Here is a 16782-nt window from a genome sequence, read left to right as displayed (position 1 = left end):
ATCAGCCCTCTGCACCTCTCATCCTGACCCTCCCTGTTTGCCCTGCTGCATGCTGCAAGCTTTCATGCCCGGGTTCCAGCTCCAGCAGCACACAGCAGAGTCCTACAGCACTGAGAGCTGATGGCTCGGGCTGAGATCAGGTCCTTCCCTCCATGGACAATTCAGGAGCATCTGGAGCAGTTATGCTTTCATGACTATTGCTGAAGAGAGATGAGTCAGAAACACATGTGAGGTGACAGGTGACATCTGCATCAAGGCCAGCTGCAGTTAGCTGGGAGCACCTGGCTGTTCTTTTGCAGTAGACCTGCTCTTGCAGAAGGAGATCATCAAGGCCCATTAATAATTACTAGATTCTCTTCATAATGAAATCACAGCCCTCAAGGTTTGCAGCACTCTCTCTTCCCCTCCTCCTGACAACAGAGAGGTCCTTTCCCAATGCTCCTACATATTGCTCAAGAGGAGATCTGACTCCATCCATGCCAGGAAGCAGAATGCACTGCATGGCCCTGTGCTGGAACAGCCATCCAGGGACACGCAGCGCCCAGAGGAGATATTGCCTTAACCATCCTTCTATTCCATCAGGAAAAAAAGTACCCAAGAAGCTTGAAGAAAGGCCACAGCATGTACCAAGCAGTAAACAAGATCCTCACAGAAGTACAAAGCACTCGTGGGCAAACTTTGCTCTCATGGATGCACTCTGGAGGACGGAGGCACAGATGATCCCTTCACCCTGTGCACACAGGCTGAGCTTCTCCTCCAGCTGATAAAAACTCAGTTTATTAAATAAGGCAGGACTCCAACAAGGGTAAATCCACAGATAATTTCACTCATTTAAACCTTATTTCATCTCTACCAAGTAGACTTATTTCCATTTAACTATCTTAATTCTTTTAGCACTATCCAGCTCCCAAATTGGTTTCCACAGCAGAATTGACATTCAGCCATCATTTTCACATCAAGTCCCATTTAGTTTCTCCAAACCCCTGCAGCGTCTGGAGGTGCACAGGGAATTCATTAGCAGTGTCTTTGGGAAAACTCACCTGCCCTCCTGCAGCCTCAGTGCCACCTGTGAGCTGATCCACGAGCATCTGCCTCTCTGCTTTGTGGAGATGAGTGCTCCTGGGCAACAGGCTAGGATGCTGAAGGCATAGGAAGGGATCTGCCTTCTGTTTCTGCCATTCTGCTGACCATGGTCTGATTTTTGGGAGGTCCTGTGCAGAGCCAGGAGTTGGACCTGGCGGTCCTTATGGGTCCCTTCCCACTCTATGTTTGTACAGTCTGGCCCTGTGCACATCTCCTCCCCATACAGGGCACCCAACAAAGGGCTCTGGGGAAGAGGTGCTGCCCTTGGACCTTCCCAACAAAGAATAGAATCCAGGCTGGGGGCACCCACTTTTCCTCCTGCTACTATTTCATGCATGGGTCGTATCCTAGTTACTCTCTTTTGTCCCCCTCATGCACAATGCAGCCAGCAAGCACAGTCTGCAGCTCTGTGGGCATCATCCAGAAAGCCAAACCCACTTGGAGCATAGGAAATCCATCCTTCCTTGACTGCCTGCAGGCAGAGCCTGGGGCAGGGCATGCAGGGGGCTGCAGTGTGTGCTGATCACAGGGCTCTCGCTGCACCAGGGCTTTCTGCACAAGTCTGGCTTGGGCTCAGGGCTGGAATTTATTCTGGCAGCTGTTTGGGCAGAAAACCAAGCATCTTTCATTCATGTAATTGACTTTTTATTCACACACACACATATATATGAAAAAATAATGAAAGGAATGACAGAGCAGCTCTTGCTAGGACTGCTTTGACTCCATGAAAGCAAAAGATCACCTTTCTGAACACCTGACTGGCTGAACCCAAGTGCTGCCCAGGGTGTGAGGTGTAAAGCAGAGGGAATGGCTCCCACCTCTGACCCTGGGCGTGGGGATGCCTTTCCATACACACACTGCTGTCCCTCCTCTGATGGCACAGCAGTAACACAGAGCAGCACCAACCCTCTCCCCAGTTCCTCTCCTTACCCCCACTGTCCTGCTTTGTGCTGAATGAGCAGTGTAACTTCCCACTGGGATCTGTCACCATATCACACACATGTGGCCATATAATGAAGCAAAGCACAATGTGCACTGACTCCCAGTTAAGGGATGGATAAGGCAAAATAGCTCTGCACAGAGGGCTGGGAGATGCTCTGTGTCACCAAATCCACGTCCCACAGCAATGATCTGAGATATCAATCTGCTAATAATTTCTTATTCCTATTATCATGGCACATCTCCAAGAGGGATTTGTTAAAAATAATAATAATAATAATAATAATAATAATAATAATAATAATAATAAGGACTTGTGCACATAACTCAGAAAACATGAATTAAATATCAGTTCACCAGATGATGCAAGGAGACACCAACAATGCTCTGCTACACAGGGCCATGCAGGGCAGCAGGAAGCCAAGGGAGGGCTGTTCGCTGGAGGTCTGGTTCCAGGCTGCCTCTTCCCACCCACTCCAGTACCCACAGCTGCATGGCAACGTCTTCCCATGCCCGAGGGGATCCCAAGAACATTTCCCTGACATTGCAGTTCCAGGAGCTCAGCAGGTGTATGAGATTCACAGCCCTTTCAGTACTCCAGGTTTTGGAAACCCTGCCTAGAAGCAAGGATGAGCGCCTCAGGCTTGGTTCTTCTGCTCACACCCCACTGTCATTTTGGGTTCTTGGAGCCTGCTTCTCCCTCACAACGCGCACTAGGAGGGCTGCTCCAGCATGGGAGCAGAAGGGAATGCAGAGTTCAAGCCTGAAAATAAGATTTGAAGCACCGTATTTCCCGTGCAATCAAGAAAAGAAAGAAGACAGCAATTTTTCCAAGCACACAGCAGGTTACAGACTGGTCCTGTGCATGCCATGCAAAGAAGGTCACCCCATGGGCCACACTCTGCATTTTGCACCCACAATACCTCTAAAGCTCCCTATAATGCAACACACATACTGCCCCCAGTGCATTCCATTACCAGATGGCTTTCAGGGTTATTTTAAACGTCAGCTTGCACTTCCTTTGAATATTCCAACGTTCTGCTTGCCTTCAGTACGCAGTGCCGACTGATTGGGGAATGGTTTCAGGGCTGCCAGTCATATTTTTCTTTCCTTTTGTGTTTTCTTTTTTTCCTGATTTTTTTTTAATTTTTTTTTTTAAATAAAACTGCATCTTAGAAACAAAACAGAAACAAAACCCCAACCCTTTCCTCAGCTCTTTACCCATCTGCTTCTGACTCCGTTTTCAGAGGAGCTGCTTTAGACCCATTGCTGTGGGAACTGGCTGAGCCCTGAGCCCCTTGAGTCCATCAGACCCAGCTCAGGGCTGTGGGTGTCCCACCCCCAAGATAGGGGCACATGGGGACATGAGCTCAGGCTCTCTGCCCTCCCACATGTAACACAGAAGCTGTGACCTCTGGTGCTTGTTAGAAGGGTTGAGGATGTTCTTTCCCACTCCCACAGCAACATTACTCCTGAAATCTCAACCCCTGCATTCCCTTTTCAGCATCCTAATGCCAGTTGCACTTCCTTACCCTATCCATGTGAAGAAACCCAATATTTCTATTCTGGACTCCCTGGGATGGAGCCCAGCCCCATAGAGCAGTGCTGCAGTTTGGGGCATGCGAAACTAAGGATGCTCCCATGAACCAGCACCTGCTGCTCACACCCTGCATCTGTGCTAAGCACCGAGGCATGCAGTTGTGTGCTGACGTTGGGCAGCACAAATTGGCAATCTGAACTGTGCTGGAGAATAATTGATATTAAGGACGCGACTTAAGACCCACTGGAGCATTAAGAATTCCTTTAGCCAGTTGTGGAAACCAGCACAGAAGGCAAAAGCAGCCATGGCAGGCAGATTCCCATCTGGCAGGCAGATCCCCCTCTCCCGTCCCAGCTCTTGAAAACTCCTCATTCCCCTGCAGTGCAGGAGGGCAGCCATGCCAGCTCCTCACCATCTGCAGCCCTAGTGCCATGAAGGAGTTCTCACCTTCAATATCCCAGCCATCCTCGTTCTTCAATATCCTCATAACATCCTGTCCATCCCCATCCTTCAATACCTTCATAACAATCCATCCATCCCCATCCTTTGAATCATAACATCCCATCCATCCCCATCCTTCAATATCCATCTGTCCTCATCCTTTGATTTCCTCATAATGCACTTCTCATCCTCACCCTAGGTCCAGGAGGAGGAGGACCTGCCACCAACATGAGACATAACCTCAATGCTCCCCAAGCACTATGAAGGGGATGCCTTAACAGCCCAGCTGCATTTCTGAGCCATTCTGAGCTCTGCAAGCAAAGGGGAGAAGTAATTTTACTTCATGCATCACCTATGAAAGCTGCAAATGCAGACAGGAAGAGATTAGCTTATCTGCAACAAATAGTTAAACGAACAGCTGATAGCTCCAGAGAACCGCCAGGAGAGGCAGATCCTTCCCAACAGCAAGTTTCATTATGAGGTTTCTGGATGCATTTCTTTTCCCTAATCCACACGGGCAGAAGCAGAGATGACAGTGCCTCTTCCTAAGCACTTTTTAATAAAGCCCAGAGGAGAAGCAATGCCTGGGACTCAGTTACAAATGGAGCAGCTTTGAGTTATTAATGTTCTTGTGGGACGCTCAGTTCGGGCTCAAACACTCCTCTCTCATCAACGTGGGGACAAATACATTTGCAACCAAAATCACTTCTTTCTCTGCAAAGAGCTCAGGGGGCTGACACGAGGCGGAGGGAGCTCCATCTCTCAGCGCCTCCTCCAGGAGCAGCCCTCACTTCCCATTTACACAGAAAGAAGTTCCCATCAGGAAACATTAGCGCCGTCGCCATCGAGGCAGATGTGTACAGTCGCCAAAAAAAGTAAACAAGAACCAAACAAAAAACCAAGACATTTCATTTGCAACACGACAAGAACACAAGCACATGGCTGCAGCCCCGGCCCCACAGCGGGAACCCAAGGATGGCACTCACCGATGCGCAGGGCGTGTGGGCTGGCAGCCGTCCTCATCAGCCACAGCAGAAGGAGCACCAGAGGCGCCCATACACGGGGCATCTTCCATAAATCCTCATGGAGCCCAACGGTGGTTTGGGCATGACATCACTCTGTGGGGAGAGCACAGCACCGTGAGCACCGCGCAGCGACGATGGGGCGTTGGAGCCGCGACGAGGATCCATTGGACAGAGGGGAGGAGGGAGCAATTGACAGACCACGAATTGTTTGGGAATTGGAGTCAAACTGGGCCACCAGCTTCTAGCAAAACATGGGAGAGAAACCCAAGGAAAAGTCCAAATATTTCATCTTGGCAATGGCAGCAGTTCCACAAAAACAAATGGAAATCAATATTGAGCCACATCTTATTTCATTCCTCGTATATATATATATATTTTTTCCTCTTTTAAATGTAAAACAACCTGCAACTTACTGGGTTTGGGATAGGACCAAACACTCATAGCAAAGCACAAATGAAGGGATGACAGTCAGAGACTGACCAGGACAGAAGCTCCTCTCGCTGCTCCCGCTCCATCTCCTTCCCAACAAGAGGAGACCCTGAGGGTCCATTCTCCCCTCCTCCTGCCAGGCAGTCCCATGCCCAGCACAGAGCTCTGACGTTCAAAATCCCAACACAGACAGAATGCAGAAGGCTTATGAAGAACCCACAAAGCCCTCCCAGGTGCAGGTAACAGCACACTGTTCCACACAGATCCCCGCCGCGCAGTTCAACACGTCGTTAACAAACACCATTTCCACTAGTTAGATCAAGATTTTGCTTTATGAAAGAAATTCTTGTCCCTCGTCTTGATGAAATTATCTCTGCAGGCAGTAATGTCCTTAAATGCTGACTCTGAGCGTTTCCTGTTGCCTTCTCTCTCCTCCAGCTTTCTGGCAAGCACTCCTGCGCTCTTCCATTCATCAAATATGGGCCCATGGGGATGATATAAGGCAGGGGCTGAGCCCACATTCACTCACCCTCCTGCACCATTTTGCTATAGGAAATCCAAGCTCCTGTGCTCTCACATTTAAGAAAATCAGGTGATGGCTCAGGTGTTAGCCAGGCATCCCAAGTGTGCTCTGGTTTCCTGCTCAGCACATGTTAAAGCAGCAGGAGCTGCTCAATCCCACCTGGAAGTCATTACCCCACCCCTGCAAAGGGCAATGGCAATTTTCTCTTTTCAGTGGGAGTCACAGAGTAATGCTTACCAGGGAAAAGCCCAAAAAGGTGAAGCGTGTGGTAAATTGGTTGCTCAGAAGCGTTGGCAGCAGCAGCAGAGGCAGACTGTGGAGCAACATATCATTTGAGCATTTCGAAGCAGTTATTGCAGAACTTTCTAAGCTATTGACAAAGCAGCAGGAGCAAGTTGGATTTACCCATCTGCAAATACTCCACTGGAGCTGTGCGGGGCACAAAGCTCCCAAAGCCCCAGGGTGCTGAGCTGCCCCAAAATGCATGAGCAAGTATCGAAGCTGCAACTGCAGGGCAGCAGCCTCGTGGGCTGCAGCAGGGAAAAGTAGAGGGAAAACAGCACAGTGGGCACCCGCATGCTGATCCCAATGCAGCACAGACCCAGGACAGAGAGCTGCTCCTGTCTGCAGCCTGGCGTGGTGAAGAGGTGAAGCACACGGTTTGCAGGCACGCAGCTGCCTTTGCATCACCAGCATGGAGTTAATAGCAAAGGCAAATAACAAACACAGGGCACCCGCTGTGCCCCGCTCCGTGAGCGGCGGGGCTGTAATTACCTGGAACATGGAGCACAGAGGGGGGCTGCCTTCACCTCAGCATTACCCACTGCTCAGAACAACTTGGCAGCGCTTGGTTTTGTGAGCGCTAACCCGAGGGACAGCTGTCAGCAATAGGAACACACCTTGGGTTCAGCAAACAGCAGCGCAGCCCAGCCTCCCACCGCCCTACAAGGGACCATCTGGTGATGGAGGTGCTCCAGCACTGTGCCTGGGACGAAGAGTAGAACACAAGGATGAGAAAGAGGGCAGGGAGCAGATGCTTCTCCCTTAGCACAGCGTCAGGGCTGCCGTTCTCAAAGCACCGCAGTCCTCTGCGCTCTCCTCATTCCCTCACTGCTCTCGAGTTCTTCTTGTTCTCTAAATTTGGGGATGGAAGGATTATGACAACAAAGTGTTGGGAGCTGTGGGGACACAGCTTTGCAGTTCAGCTCTGGATCTTAGGACAGCTGCAGGCCACGGGCTGCCCAACGCGCTGGCCAAGCTCCACACAGCACCAGCCTGTCCTCTTTTCCCTTTAATTCTCTCTTCACATTTAGCCTTGAAAATTCAGAAGAAAATAAATCAAGCCTAGATAAACAGTTGTGGGCTCTCCCAGAAGATAAAAGTCTCTAAACACCAAGCAGAATTAAGGACAATATCCCTCTCAGAAGAAGCAATGCGTTCCTGAAGCTACTTATACATTTTTAACGACCGAGCAACAATACTCCTCTCCATCACTATTGCCACATCTTCCTGACACTTCCAGCTTTCCGCAGAAAATTTCTTGGCACAGCGAAGAGCCAAAAAGGAGAATAAAATGCTATAATTGCAGAATAAATCCCTCCTGCTGCTGCTACAGCAATAGCGAACCGAATCACAGCTTCATCCCTCCGGAGCTGCCCTGCCAGGGGTGCTCAGGAGAAACAGCTGCACTGCTCAGCGCTGCCAATCCTGCTCTTTCCCTGCAAGCTCGGCACTCATGCCACGTCTGCCTCAGCAAGCACCTCACTTTTCAAACCTACAGTCCCAATGTGAACTCCTTTTGCTTTTACAGAAGCAGACTTTCACCCAAAACGCTACTTTGGAGGTGGCTTTGGCGTTGACGGATCTCTCTCTGCATCCCTCGATGGATGGTGAGAAAATGCAGCTCGAGAAAAGCTGGAGCCGTCCTCGCAGCTGAGACAACACATTTAACAGCTGCAGAGCAGTGAGGAATGCTGAAAAACTGTCGAGAAATATCAACAAATGGCTTCTCAGAGCCTCCCCCATTCTTTCAGCAGGCAAAGAGAGCTGCTGCCTTTTGCAAAGCTTTTTCTGTGGAGAGGCTCAAATGTAAACGGAGCTGACGAGAGGGAAAAAGGCTGAAAAGCATTGCAACAGGCGACTGTTGGGGGGAAGGGAACCACACATCTCCCCCAGGGATGCTGAAATGAGTGCTGAATTAAACTGAAAGCTCGCCCCATGCAAAGCCACGAGCAATATGCTTTCCGCTGCAAAATGTGTAATTAACACAGGTAAATCACTACCATCAGGTATTGTTGCAGTTAAAACCTCAGAGCTGCTCATTTCCTCCCCTTCATCCTCCCCAGCACCAGCACATGCTGACCAACTCCTGTCCTCATTGCTTCAGGGTAAAAACAATGTGTCTCCATCCCAATTCCTCATCCAGACAAGGAATTAAGTCAGATGTTTTGCAGTGCGACCACCTCCAGCCCTAGAAGCACAGGAAGGATCCAGCCTCAGGGCAGGGTTGGGACTGGCATCACCTCACATCACATTGAGGTGGAAAGAAAACAGGAAAAAAGATAAGAAAGAGAATGCTAAGATCATACGTGGGATTCTGTCCCTCCCCCGTGCCCACCATATCAGCAAACAGCAGCAATTAAAAGCCCTGCACACATCTGCTCTGCCCACTGCAGGCACTCCTAATGGGCCCTGGGCTGCTATCATGCAGGAACCATCATGACAAAGGGAAAGGGGACAGCTGTGGGTAGAAAAACTGCAGGTTTCCTCCCAGCAAGGCCAGCAGCTGCCATCAGTGGGGCTGCCCACACCTAGCTCCTGGCATGAGAGAGTCAGCGGGGTCGGCAAGACCAATAAGATCAATAAGCCCCAGCACCAACCTATGTCTGCGACCATGGTACAGATGCTGTCCCTCTGCGGCTCCTGGATGGAAGGAGGTGTCCCCAGGCAGTTCCTGAGATGGAACTCCTCACGTAGCTTCTGCTCAGAAAACCATCTCTCCATTCTCCTTCAAACCACCAGTAATTCCATTTCTGTCACTCTCCTGTGCTGTGGTTCTGTTCTGCTGAGCATGTGCACTCCCGGGAAGCTGCTCCCAGTGGTGTGTTTGCAGCCATTGAACCTTCGACAAGGAGTGGTCTTGAAAACCACCAACTTCCCCTTTGAAGACGTTTGGTGTTCTCCTGACCCACGGGGGGTATTTCCCCACAGGATGCCCTTCCATCAAAATGCTGTGATGGAAACACTTTGGCTCTCTAAAGAGCAGAATCCCACTGTGCTGAGCCCCACTCCAGAGCCCATAGTGCAGAAGAATCACTCCCAGCAGGTCCCCATACACACAAGGGAAGTCCTAAAACATGAACCAGGGGGAGAAAAAGCCCCTAAAAGCATCAGCCCGATCTCAGGGTTGCAGGGAAGAGGCAGCTCTGCTTCCTGCACATCCGCAGCAGATTCAGTATGAGAAAGAAGGGAAAACGAAGAAGTCTCCACCACCTCAACCTGTGCAAAGCTCTTTATGGCCTCTGCTCCTCTTACAGCCACCAAACCTAAAGGGAAATAAATAGGTTCATGTGCCATCCACGATCCAGAGAACAGTGTGAGCCATTCCAGCCCCAAAAGCCCCAATCAGAGGCTGGAAGGGGACGTGTGGGACAGGCTGAGATTGCGAGGTGTGTTGGTTGGTGTGTACACTACAATGCAGAGTGGATTTGGGGTGTGTGTGGGGACAACACAGCATATGGCTCTGAGGGAGGTGGGAACAGGGATGGCTGAGCTGAGAAGGAGCACACACAAACAGTGGGGTGGGATGGGATGGGAGCAGAGGGGGAAAGCCCGCACAGAGCACAGAACTGCACAGGCGTGCAGAGAAAACATCCCAGAGCAGCGAGTTGCCCACATACCCTGCTGCTTTGCTTCCACCACTGCCATAACACTCACAAATCCCACACAGCTTTAGGCTTCACGTATGGTTCTGCCTCAGTTACGAACCACCTTTCTCCTGTTTGCAGAGGGCCAACAGCCCCGCTCCTCAGTGCAGAACTCACTCAGACTGAGCTGCCTCTGCAGGAGACTGAAGCTCACACCCCACAGACCCAAGTGTGGCCGCTCTGTCTTTGAGGTGGCCGCATTTGCATCTATGGGCCACACGTGGATCTGCAGGACAGACGGGTTGACAGTTGGACTTGACGATCTTAGAGGTGTTCTCCACCCTCAATGATTCTGTGGTTCCAATTGCAAAAATTCCCTTTGTGTCTGCATTGTGTTATGAGCAGAGGAACGACACGCACCTGTGGGTTTTGTCCTCAGGCTCAAGACCACATCAGTTCAACACAGACCAAGTGAGCACAGACCAAGACCACATCAGTTCAGCAAAGCATCATGCAGTTACCAAGCTCCTGGGGTGCCAGAGGGGAGATGAGCCTTCTGGCTGCAAAATCCCACAGATCCAAACCCACTGCAGCCTTCCACCAATGCCCAACCTCTCTTCCTTAAGCTGACAGCAGCTTTTCAGCCCGAGAATGGCTCAAAGCACTTATAAAGAGAGATTTTTATGAGCACTCCCCAATCCTTCCCAGCTCCTTTTCTTCGACGCGTTGAAATAATTAAAGTCTTCCATCAAATTATGCTGAAGATCTCTATGAAAAGCCTTTAATTTCCATTCGCTTAATGTAACTCCATCCGCCAGATGAACTCTGTGGGGGGCTTTTTTGTTTGGAATTTTTCTTTTTTCATCTCTTCCCTTTTTTTTTTTTTTCCCATGCTGGGCAATGTTAATTTGATTTCCCCCTGGCTGGAATTCAGGGCCATGCAGGGTGCTGTCAGCCCCACACACTATGGGGTGATCTCCAGCTCCCTTGAACTTCAGTGGGTGCGTTTAATCAGTTCCTGGGGGATGCAATGAATCTCTGTGCAGGGCTGCAATGGGAGCAAAGCTCCAAGTTCACAAGGAACATGAATGCCAGCACTGCCCTGACCCTACAGGAGGAGACACCCACAGTGCTGTGCAGCAGAAAAGGGAAGGGTTCAAGTTTTATCTAAACAGGGGAGATTGCCAAGCTGACCTCACGGCCTGCAGGGATTTCCAGCAGACAGAAATAGATCTTTCCACCATAGAGATCTTTTCAGCTGATAAAGTCCTTAACGAAGAGGGGGCTCCCCAACAGAGAGCCACTGTCTATCTCCAGCAGCTGGGCAAACCACCACACAGTGCTCATAAGAGCTGCAGTGGTCACACCTGGACCAGTCCATAGAAATGCCAACATGAAGGATGAAGGAACCGAGCCTGCAAGCAAACCAAACCACATCTCCATTCCCCTGTTGTTATTCACACAGGAGTTTCACTGCTTGGAAGCCCTTTTGTCTCTACACAAAAAAAGTCTCCTCAGACCATCCCTGGTCTGCTCATCATCACGGATGCTGCACGTCAGCATCTCAGGAGGGCGAGTTCACCACTGCTGAATGCCTACACCTGATGGATTTTCTCAGTGTTGGGGACATCCTACAGGTGCTGGTGCAGCTCTGTGCATTGGGTACCTGGACCAGCACGCACACCCAGCAGTCCCATAGGAGTGTTGCTATATCCAGGGTTCAACTGGAACAGCAATGCTGTCATACAAACCAAAGCAGCTGAAGCTCGGATTGGACCGAGGAAGACAAGAGGCTGCTCAGTGATCTGGCAGAGGGACAAAGGCATGTTGGAGGAGCAGCAAAGTAGACAGAATTCAGCCCTTACACGTGGTGTGACCACACTAATGTGAGGATTATGTCCCTGTCAGCTGATAAGCACAGGGACGGCTCAGTGCCTGCAGCCCCTTCCTCATGGAGCTCAGGGGCCAGACATCACTCAGGAATGTGATGCTATGGAGAGCACGGGGCCATGTCCTCATGCAGCCACAAGGTCTGCTCGTTTCCAGGGGTTGAGTGAACTGCAGAAGCTCTCAAGTCCAAGAAAAAAAAAAGAAAAAAAAAAAACCTAGCAAATTTATGGCACCTCTGCTGATGCTTTGTGAGCAATTTACAGGAGTAAAAGCACAGGCACATGGTGCTCAGAGCAGATGCTCAGCAGAAGGGTGAGGCTGTTTATAATCTCCTGCTTGATTTCGTCGCTGTAAGAACAGAGCAGATGCTAGGAGACGGGGTTAGGAACACTCTGTAGGGTCTCATGGCTAGCAAGTACACATGGGTGAGAGGCGTGAGTTTCTGATCTGGGCTGAACTGAGAAATCAAACTCCCAGCAAAACCCCAGGGCTGGGAAAGGCAATGACTCCAGCAAGGCAAAGCACAACACCAGGGGTTTCATCAACATGACCACTGCTTGGATCAACTGTTTTCTCTCTTAACGCATTAATTTCACCACCTGGACTCAGTGAGAATAACACTGCAGAGCTCTCCAGTGAAGAGCTTTGAGGTCTCATGATGAAGAGCGCTCTGCAGGACTCATCCATCATCATTAGCTCCAGTCAGGAACAACCCAGAGGCTGGAAAACTCGAGCAACGCTTTTCCAGCTGCATTTGGAACACATTCTCTTCCTCAAATCACACTAAACCTGTGCCCTGAGCTTAACATCTAATACAGCAAGGAAATAACACGTTTTCACCACATTTCACTGCAGCTCAGCCGTTCCCGTTTCCCTCCACGACTGAAGACGTGAAATTCCAAATTGGTAAAAGTTCACTGCAAACACAGCCCAAGTGGATGATGCAAGGCTCCATGAGATGCTCTCATCAGACAGAGATTTCCCAGTTCAAGCAGTGTTCACAGCTCGTCACTAATGACCGAGGACATGCAGCGCAGTGCTGGTACCACTGGATCGTGCTCTGCCCCCAGTCACCACTATGGACAGCACAGGGTTGGAGGTAATTAATGGCACGTTAACTAACCTGTTGGTCATCTGCTGCATCTACAACTCATTTCTGCCCTGTGCAAACAGAGTGGATTTGCTGGAGTTAAGAGAGGAGGCTGAGCAGCCCTCTCTGAACGCTCACATCCCAATAAACCTGACATCAAGCTGTGCTCACTGGATGGCACAGCAACATCCCAATTTTCTTCTTCCCACCGAAACGAGCCAAACCAAACACTGCAGACACAATGTCACCGAATGCAGCTGGCAAGCTTCTTTCAGGCTTTGCCCTCTCTGCGTCAGGACTCTGCGGGAGCCCAGCAGACCTAAGAATTAGGATGGCATTTTCAGAGCATTCAGACGTGATTTGGGTTCAGCAGCAACCGATGCAGGGTTGAGAAGTACAGAGAGGACAGAGCCTCACCCACGTCCTCTAGATGTCCCAGCAAAACATGGCCCAGATCTCTACACGCTCAAGGAGGGAAGAGGCCCAAGTTTCATGGCTTCCTTCCCATTTTAGGCTCTGCATGGGGCTGCGAGACACAAAATCAGAGCTTAGTAGTCTGCAGGGGAATCCACTTCCCAGGAAACGAGACACTAAAAATAACAGATGCTTCCCCAAGGGCTCCTACCTCAGTTTGGTAGACCCAAGGGGCAGACGTTCTTAGACTCACAGCCAGGGAAATTTTGGTAATGCCTCCAAAATTGCCTTGCAGTTTTTTCAGGGTTCACCCATCAGCAATGTCTGACACAGCAATGGAGATGAAGACTGTGTGGGTGGGTACACACTGGTGCCTGCTAGTGAGGCTGTAAAAGATAACACACACAGCAGCGTGGTAGTTTGGTCTACTGAATTGAGACTCCAGGAATCCACTTTTAGCTCTTCAACTGCCCTGTTCCCTATCTTTAAATAACTCACTACCTCTTCTTCCCACCATTCCCCAACTATGAAATGGGTCTTCTTGCCTTGGGACTGCATGGATCTATCCAAATGAGCTACAGCAACACTTCCTCTGTCACACCATATGCTTACCTTGAAGTCCCGACATCGATTCAAAGGTGGATCGCAGTGACTCTGCATGGAGGGGAGATGCTTTCAGCTCTTTCTCAGAGTGCACAGAAACATATGCACATGCTGACAAGGTCGCACTCCCTTCCTAAGGAGGTTTGGGAGTTAAGACGAGAAACACCAGAGAAAAATGAAATCTCATTATAGAAAAACCCAACAAGCTTCCTATACATACACACACAGAGCTCGCAGCACTCAGGTGGAAAACTCATCCATTTGGAGAACATATGCCCACAGAAGCTTGATTCGATAAGATGCGAGGCACCTGGCCCTGCTCCAGCACAACCTCCAGACATGTGCTCACACCACAGCTCACTTCAGTGCCTGGCTTTGGGGCTCAGACAACGCTCAAATAGGAAGGAGGAAGGCACCCAAGCATTTGGCTGAGTGGGAATCACAGGGTTTGACACCAAACCCCAACAGTGGATCTACTTCAGGCTTTGTGGCACACAGACAGAAGGCTTGAGAGCAGTCTGAAACTGCTGTCAGAGAGTTATTGGTCTCCAGAGACTGAAGTCAGATGCTATCATCTTCTCCGTCCACCTCCATCTCTGTTACCATTTTATCGTGAACATTTGTGATTTAATTTCTGCCTCCCCCAAGCTCTTTTCTTTTCCAGCCCCACTAAAATCTGGATGGCTTTAAAATCCTTGCGTGCCTTGATGAGAGAAGGGCGGAAACAGCTCCTTTGGGTGCAATGGGTTACATTCTCCTGCAGTGTGCCTACAAAGTCAAAACCAGATTCTTCCTTTTTACAAGAACACATTCAAAGCCCGTTGATTCAAGCCTTCTTCATTACCTTCAGAGTCTCTGAGACTGAACTTTTTGGATCAAGGTTTCTAATACGACATTCAGGTGTGTGCCTGTACCTGCTCAGCCAGCCAGCCCAGCGCTGCTCCCCGCATACCAAGCCTGACTTCTTGAGTCAAACACATCCCAGAAAAACTCTCTCCCTCCCAGATTCGCAACCCTTGCTCCCCCCATCACCACTGAACTCAGCATTTCACCAACGTGCACAGGGGTGACTCCTCCCAGCAGGCTGGGAGCATTATGGAGGTTGGAATCCCTCCCTAGGAGCAGTTACAGACCATTACTAAGCTGAACCTGGGGACTCATCACCAAGGTTATTGCTCTGGAAGCAGCTCTTGCTGCCTGCTATAGAAGCTGAAGATGAGGACTTAAGCTTATGATTGCGACAGTCTGGAGATATGGAAACTTCCATGCGCCGAGAACTATAAGAGCTCAGTTATGGCTCCTGCCTGACCATTCCAGTCCACTTCAATTGCTGAGGCAGTCATCAGATCATCCCACCTGATCCCATCATGATCATTGAGCAAAGCCATCCACTAGAACGTGTCATCACACAGGCTTTGCAGAGCTGGCAAGCAGGCCAGCACAGTACAGACACCTCTACAGCAGAGAAGGATGGACACCCACTGTGCCAAAGCCTACAAGAGAGTAAATTTCCAACCACAAGTGGTAGGAGGTACAGGACTGTACCTCTCCCTCCCCAAAAAGGGTTTCCTCATAAGAAATAACCATTAACCTCCAAGATGGTACCCACACCACGGCAGCTACCAGATTTTCCTCCATCATCTTATTCCAGTCTACCATAACCCAGCTCCAGCCAGTTACCCATCAGCCACACTTCCAGAAGCATCAAATTTTGCTCAAGCCAACCAAGCACGCCACTGTGAAAGCATAACTCTCCCTCTCACACGGTGTTTCCTGCTCCCTGACGGTCCCAACCCAAAACAGATGAGCAGAAAGACAGCCCCACGATCCAAAACCTCAATATCCGAGCACAAGAGCAGCGGTGAGCAGACAGATGGAAACTCATCAGCGAGCAGAAGGCAGCAGTGAGATCACCACGATGCCTGGGAGAAGCAGTACCCCAGATTTATGTCCAGGTTCGAGCGTCTGCTGGAGCAGAAGGTCAGAGGAACAGCCCTGCCTGCCAGGGAAGAGGAGCAGTAAATTCTGCTTCCTACCACAGCTGGCCTGGAAGTTACAGAAGGGTGAAATTGTTCTGTTACGCCATCCTGAAGGATGACATGGTTTTCCCAGAATGTTCTTGCTCCCATCGCTCTAAATTTCAGACCCCATATGAGACTACTGAAATCTACAGCTGCATCTTCTGGGCTGTGTTACTATAAGAAGATAAATTGGACTCAAAGAAGACAGTAATTTAAGACAAAACCAAGCCACAACAAGTCAGATCGATCACCGACACAAGCACAGGATACTGCTTCTAAGGTGGGGAGACACAGCCAAGCAGAGCAGGTTGAAATCAGGTGGCCAGCTTGCAGCTTAATGTGAGCCCACCAAAATTTGAGGGAGAAGGAGACAGTTTCATGCAAACGCAACTGAGGGAAACAATAGAGTCAGTGGTTTGCCAAAGGAGAAAAAAACACAGTCAAGTTCTGAAGAAAAAATGGATTTTAATGTGTTTCAATTAATAAAGCGCATTTCCGCTCATCAATATTTAGAAAGTCTATAAATACCGAGCTTGCCAAGTCTTAATTACTACGGGTTGCTTCTTCCTCCCTCCCCTTCCGAAAAAGGCATCAGAAGTGCAGCTCTGTATCTCCACATTGGTGGGAATGGCAGTGCCCAGTGCTGTTAATAAGAGGCTGCCTACAGCCTGCAGGATCTCAGCCCTTCCCACGGGGACTTTCTACCCATTCTCATGCTCCAATTTTCATTCATCAAAAAATAATAATAATAAAACCCTTTCATCAAACATGCAGAGTAGATTGATACACACATGCTTTCCCCCTCCTTTAATGATTCTGCCAAAGGAGAAAAATAACTCAGATGTGGCCAAGAACGAACATTTAAAAGTGTTTGTTGGTTTATAGCCATTCATTGCACTTAATTATAGATGTGTTATA

At 49.6% G+C, this 16782-nt stretch overlaps 1 protein-coding gene across 3 annotated transcripts in view; it reads right to left on the bottom strand.

Moving 5' to 3' along the window:
- GRIK4 (glutamate ionotropic receptor kainate type subunit 4) overlaps window positions 1-16782 on the bottom strand; it is a 123808-nt gene that overhangs the window by 83372 nt on the left and 23654 nt on the right. Inside the window, exons 2-3 of one of the 3 annotated variants that reach the window (XM_052697256.1) lie at window positions 6218-6293; window positions 4990-5121 (exon numbers count right to left, since the gene is read on the bottom strand). In XM_052697256.1, coding sequence (XP_052553216.1) covers window positions 4990-5071 — 82 coding nt within the window. In that variant the 5' untranslated portion in view covers window positions 5072-5121; window positions 6218-6293. Of the gene's footprint in view, window positions 1-4989; window positions 5122-5986; window positions 6082-6217; window positions 6294-16782 lie in introns of those variants that run through there. The other 2 variants (XM_052697254.1, XM_052697255.1) reach the window with 2 other exon arrangements.

This window comes from Tympanuchus pallidicinctus, unplaced genomic scaffold (assembly GCF_026119805.1).
Source record: "Tympanuchus pallidicinctus isolate F22 unplaced genomic scaffold, pur_lepc_1.0 scaffold30, whole genome shotgun sequence".
NCBI lineage: Eukaryota > Metazoa > Chordata > Aves > Galliformes > Phasianidae > Tympanuchus > Tympanuchus pallidicinctus.
Note: the sequence above shows the minus strand (reverse complement) of the source record. Positions and strands in the feature narration are given on the sequence as shown.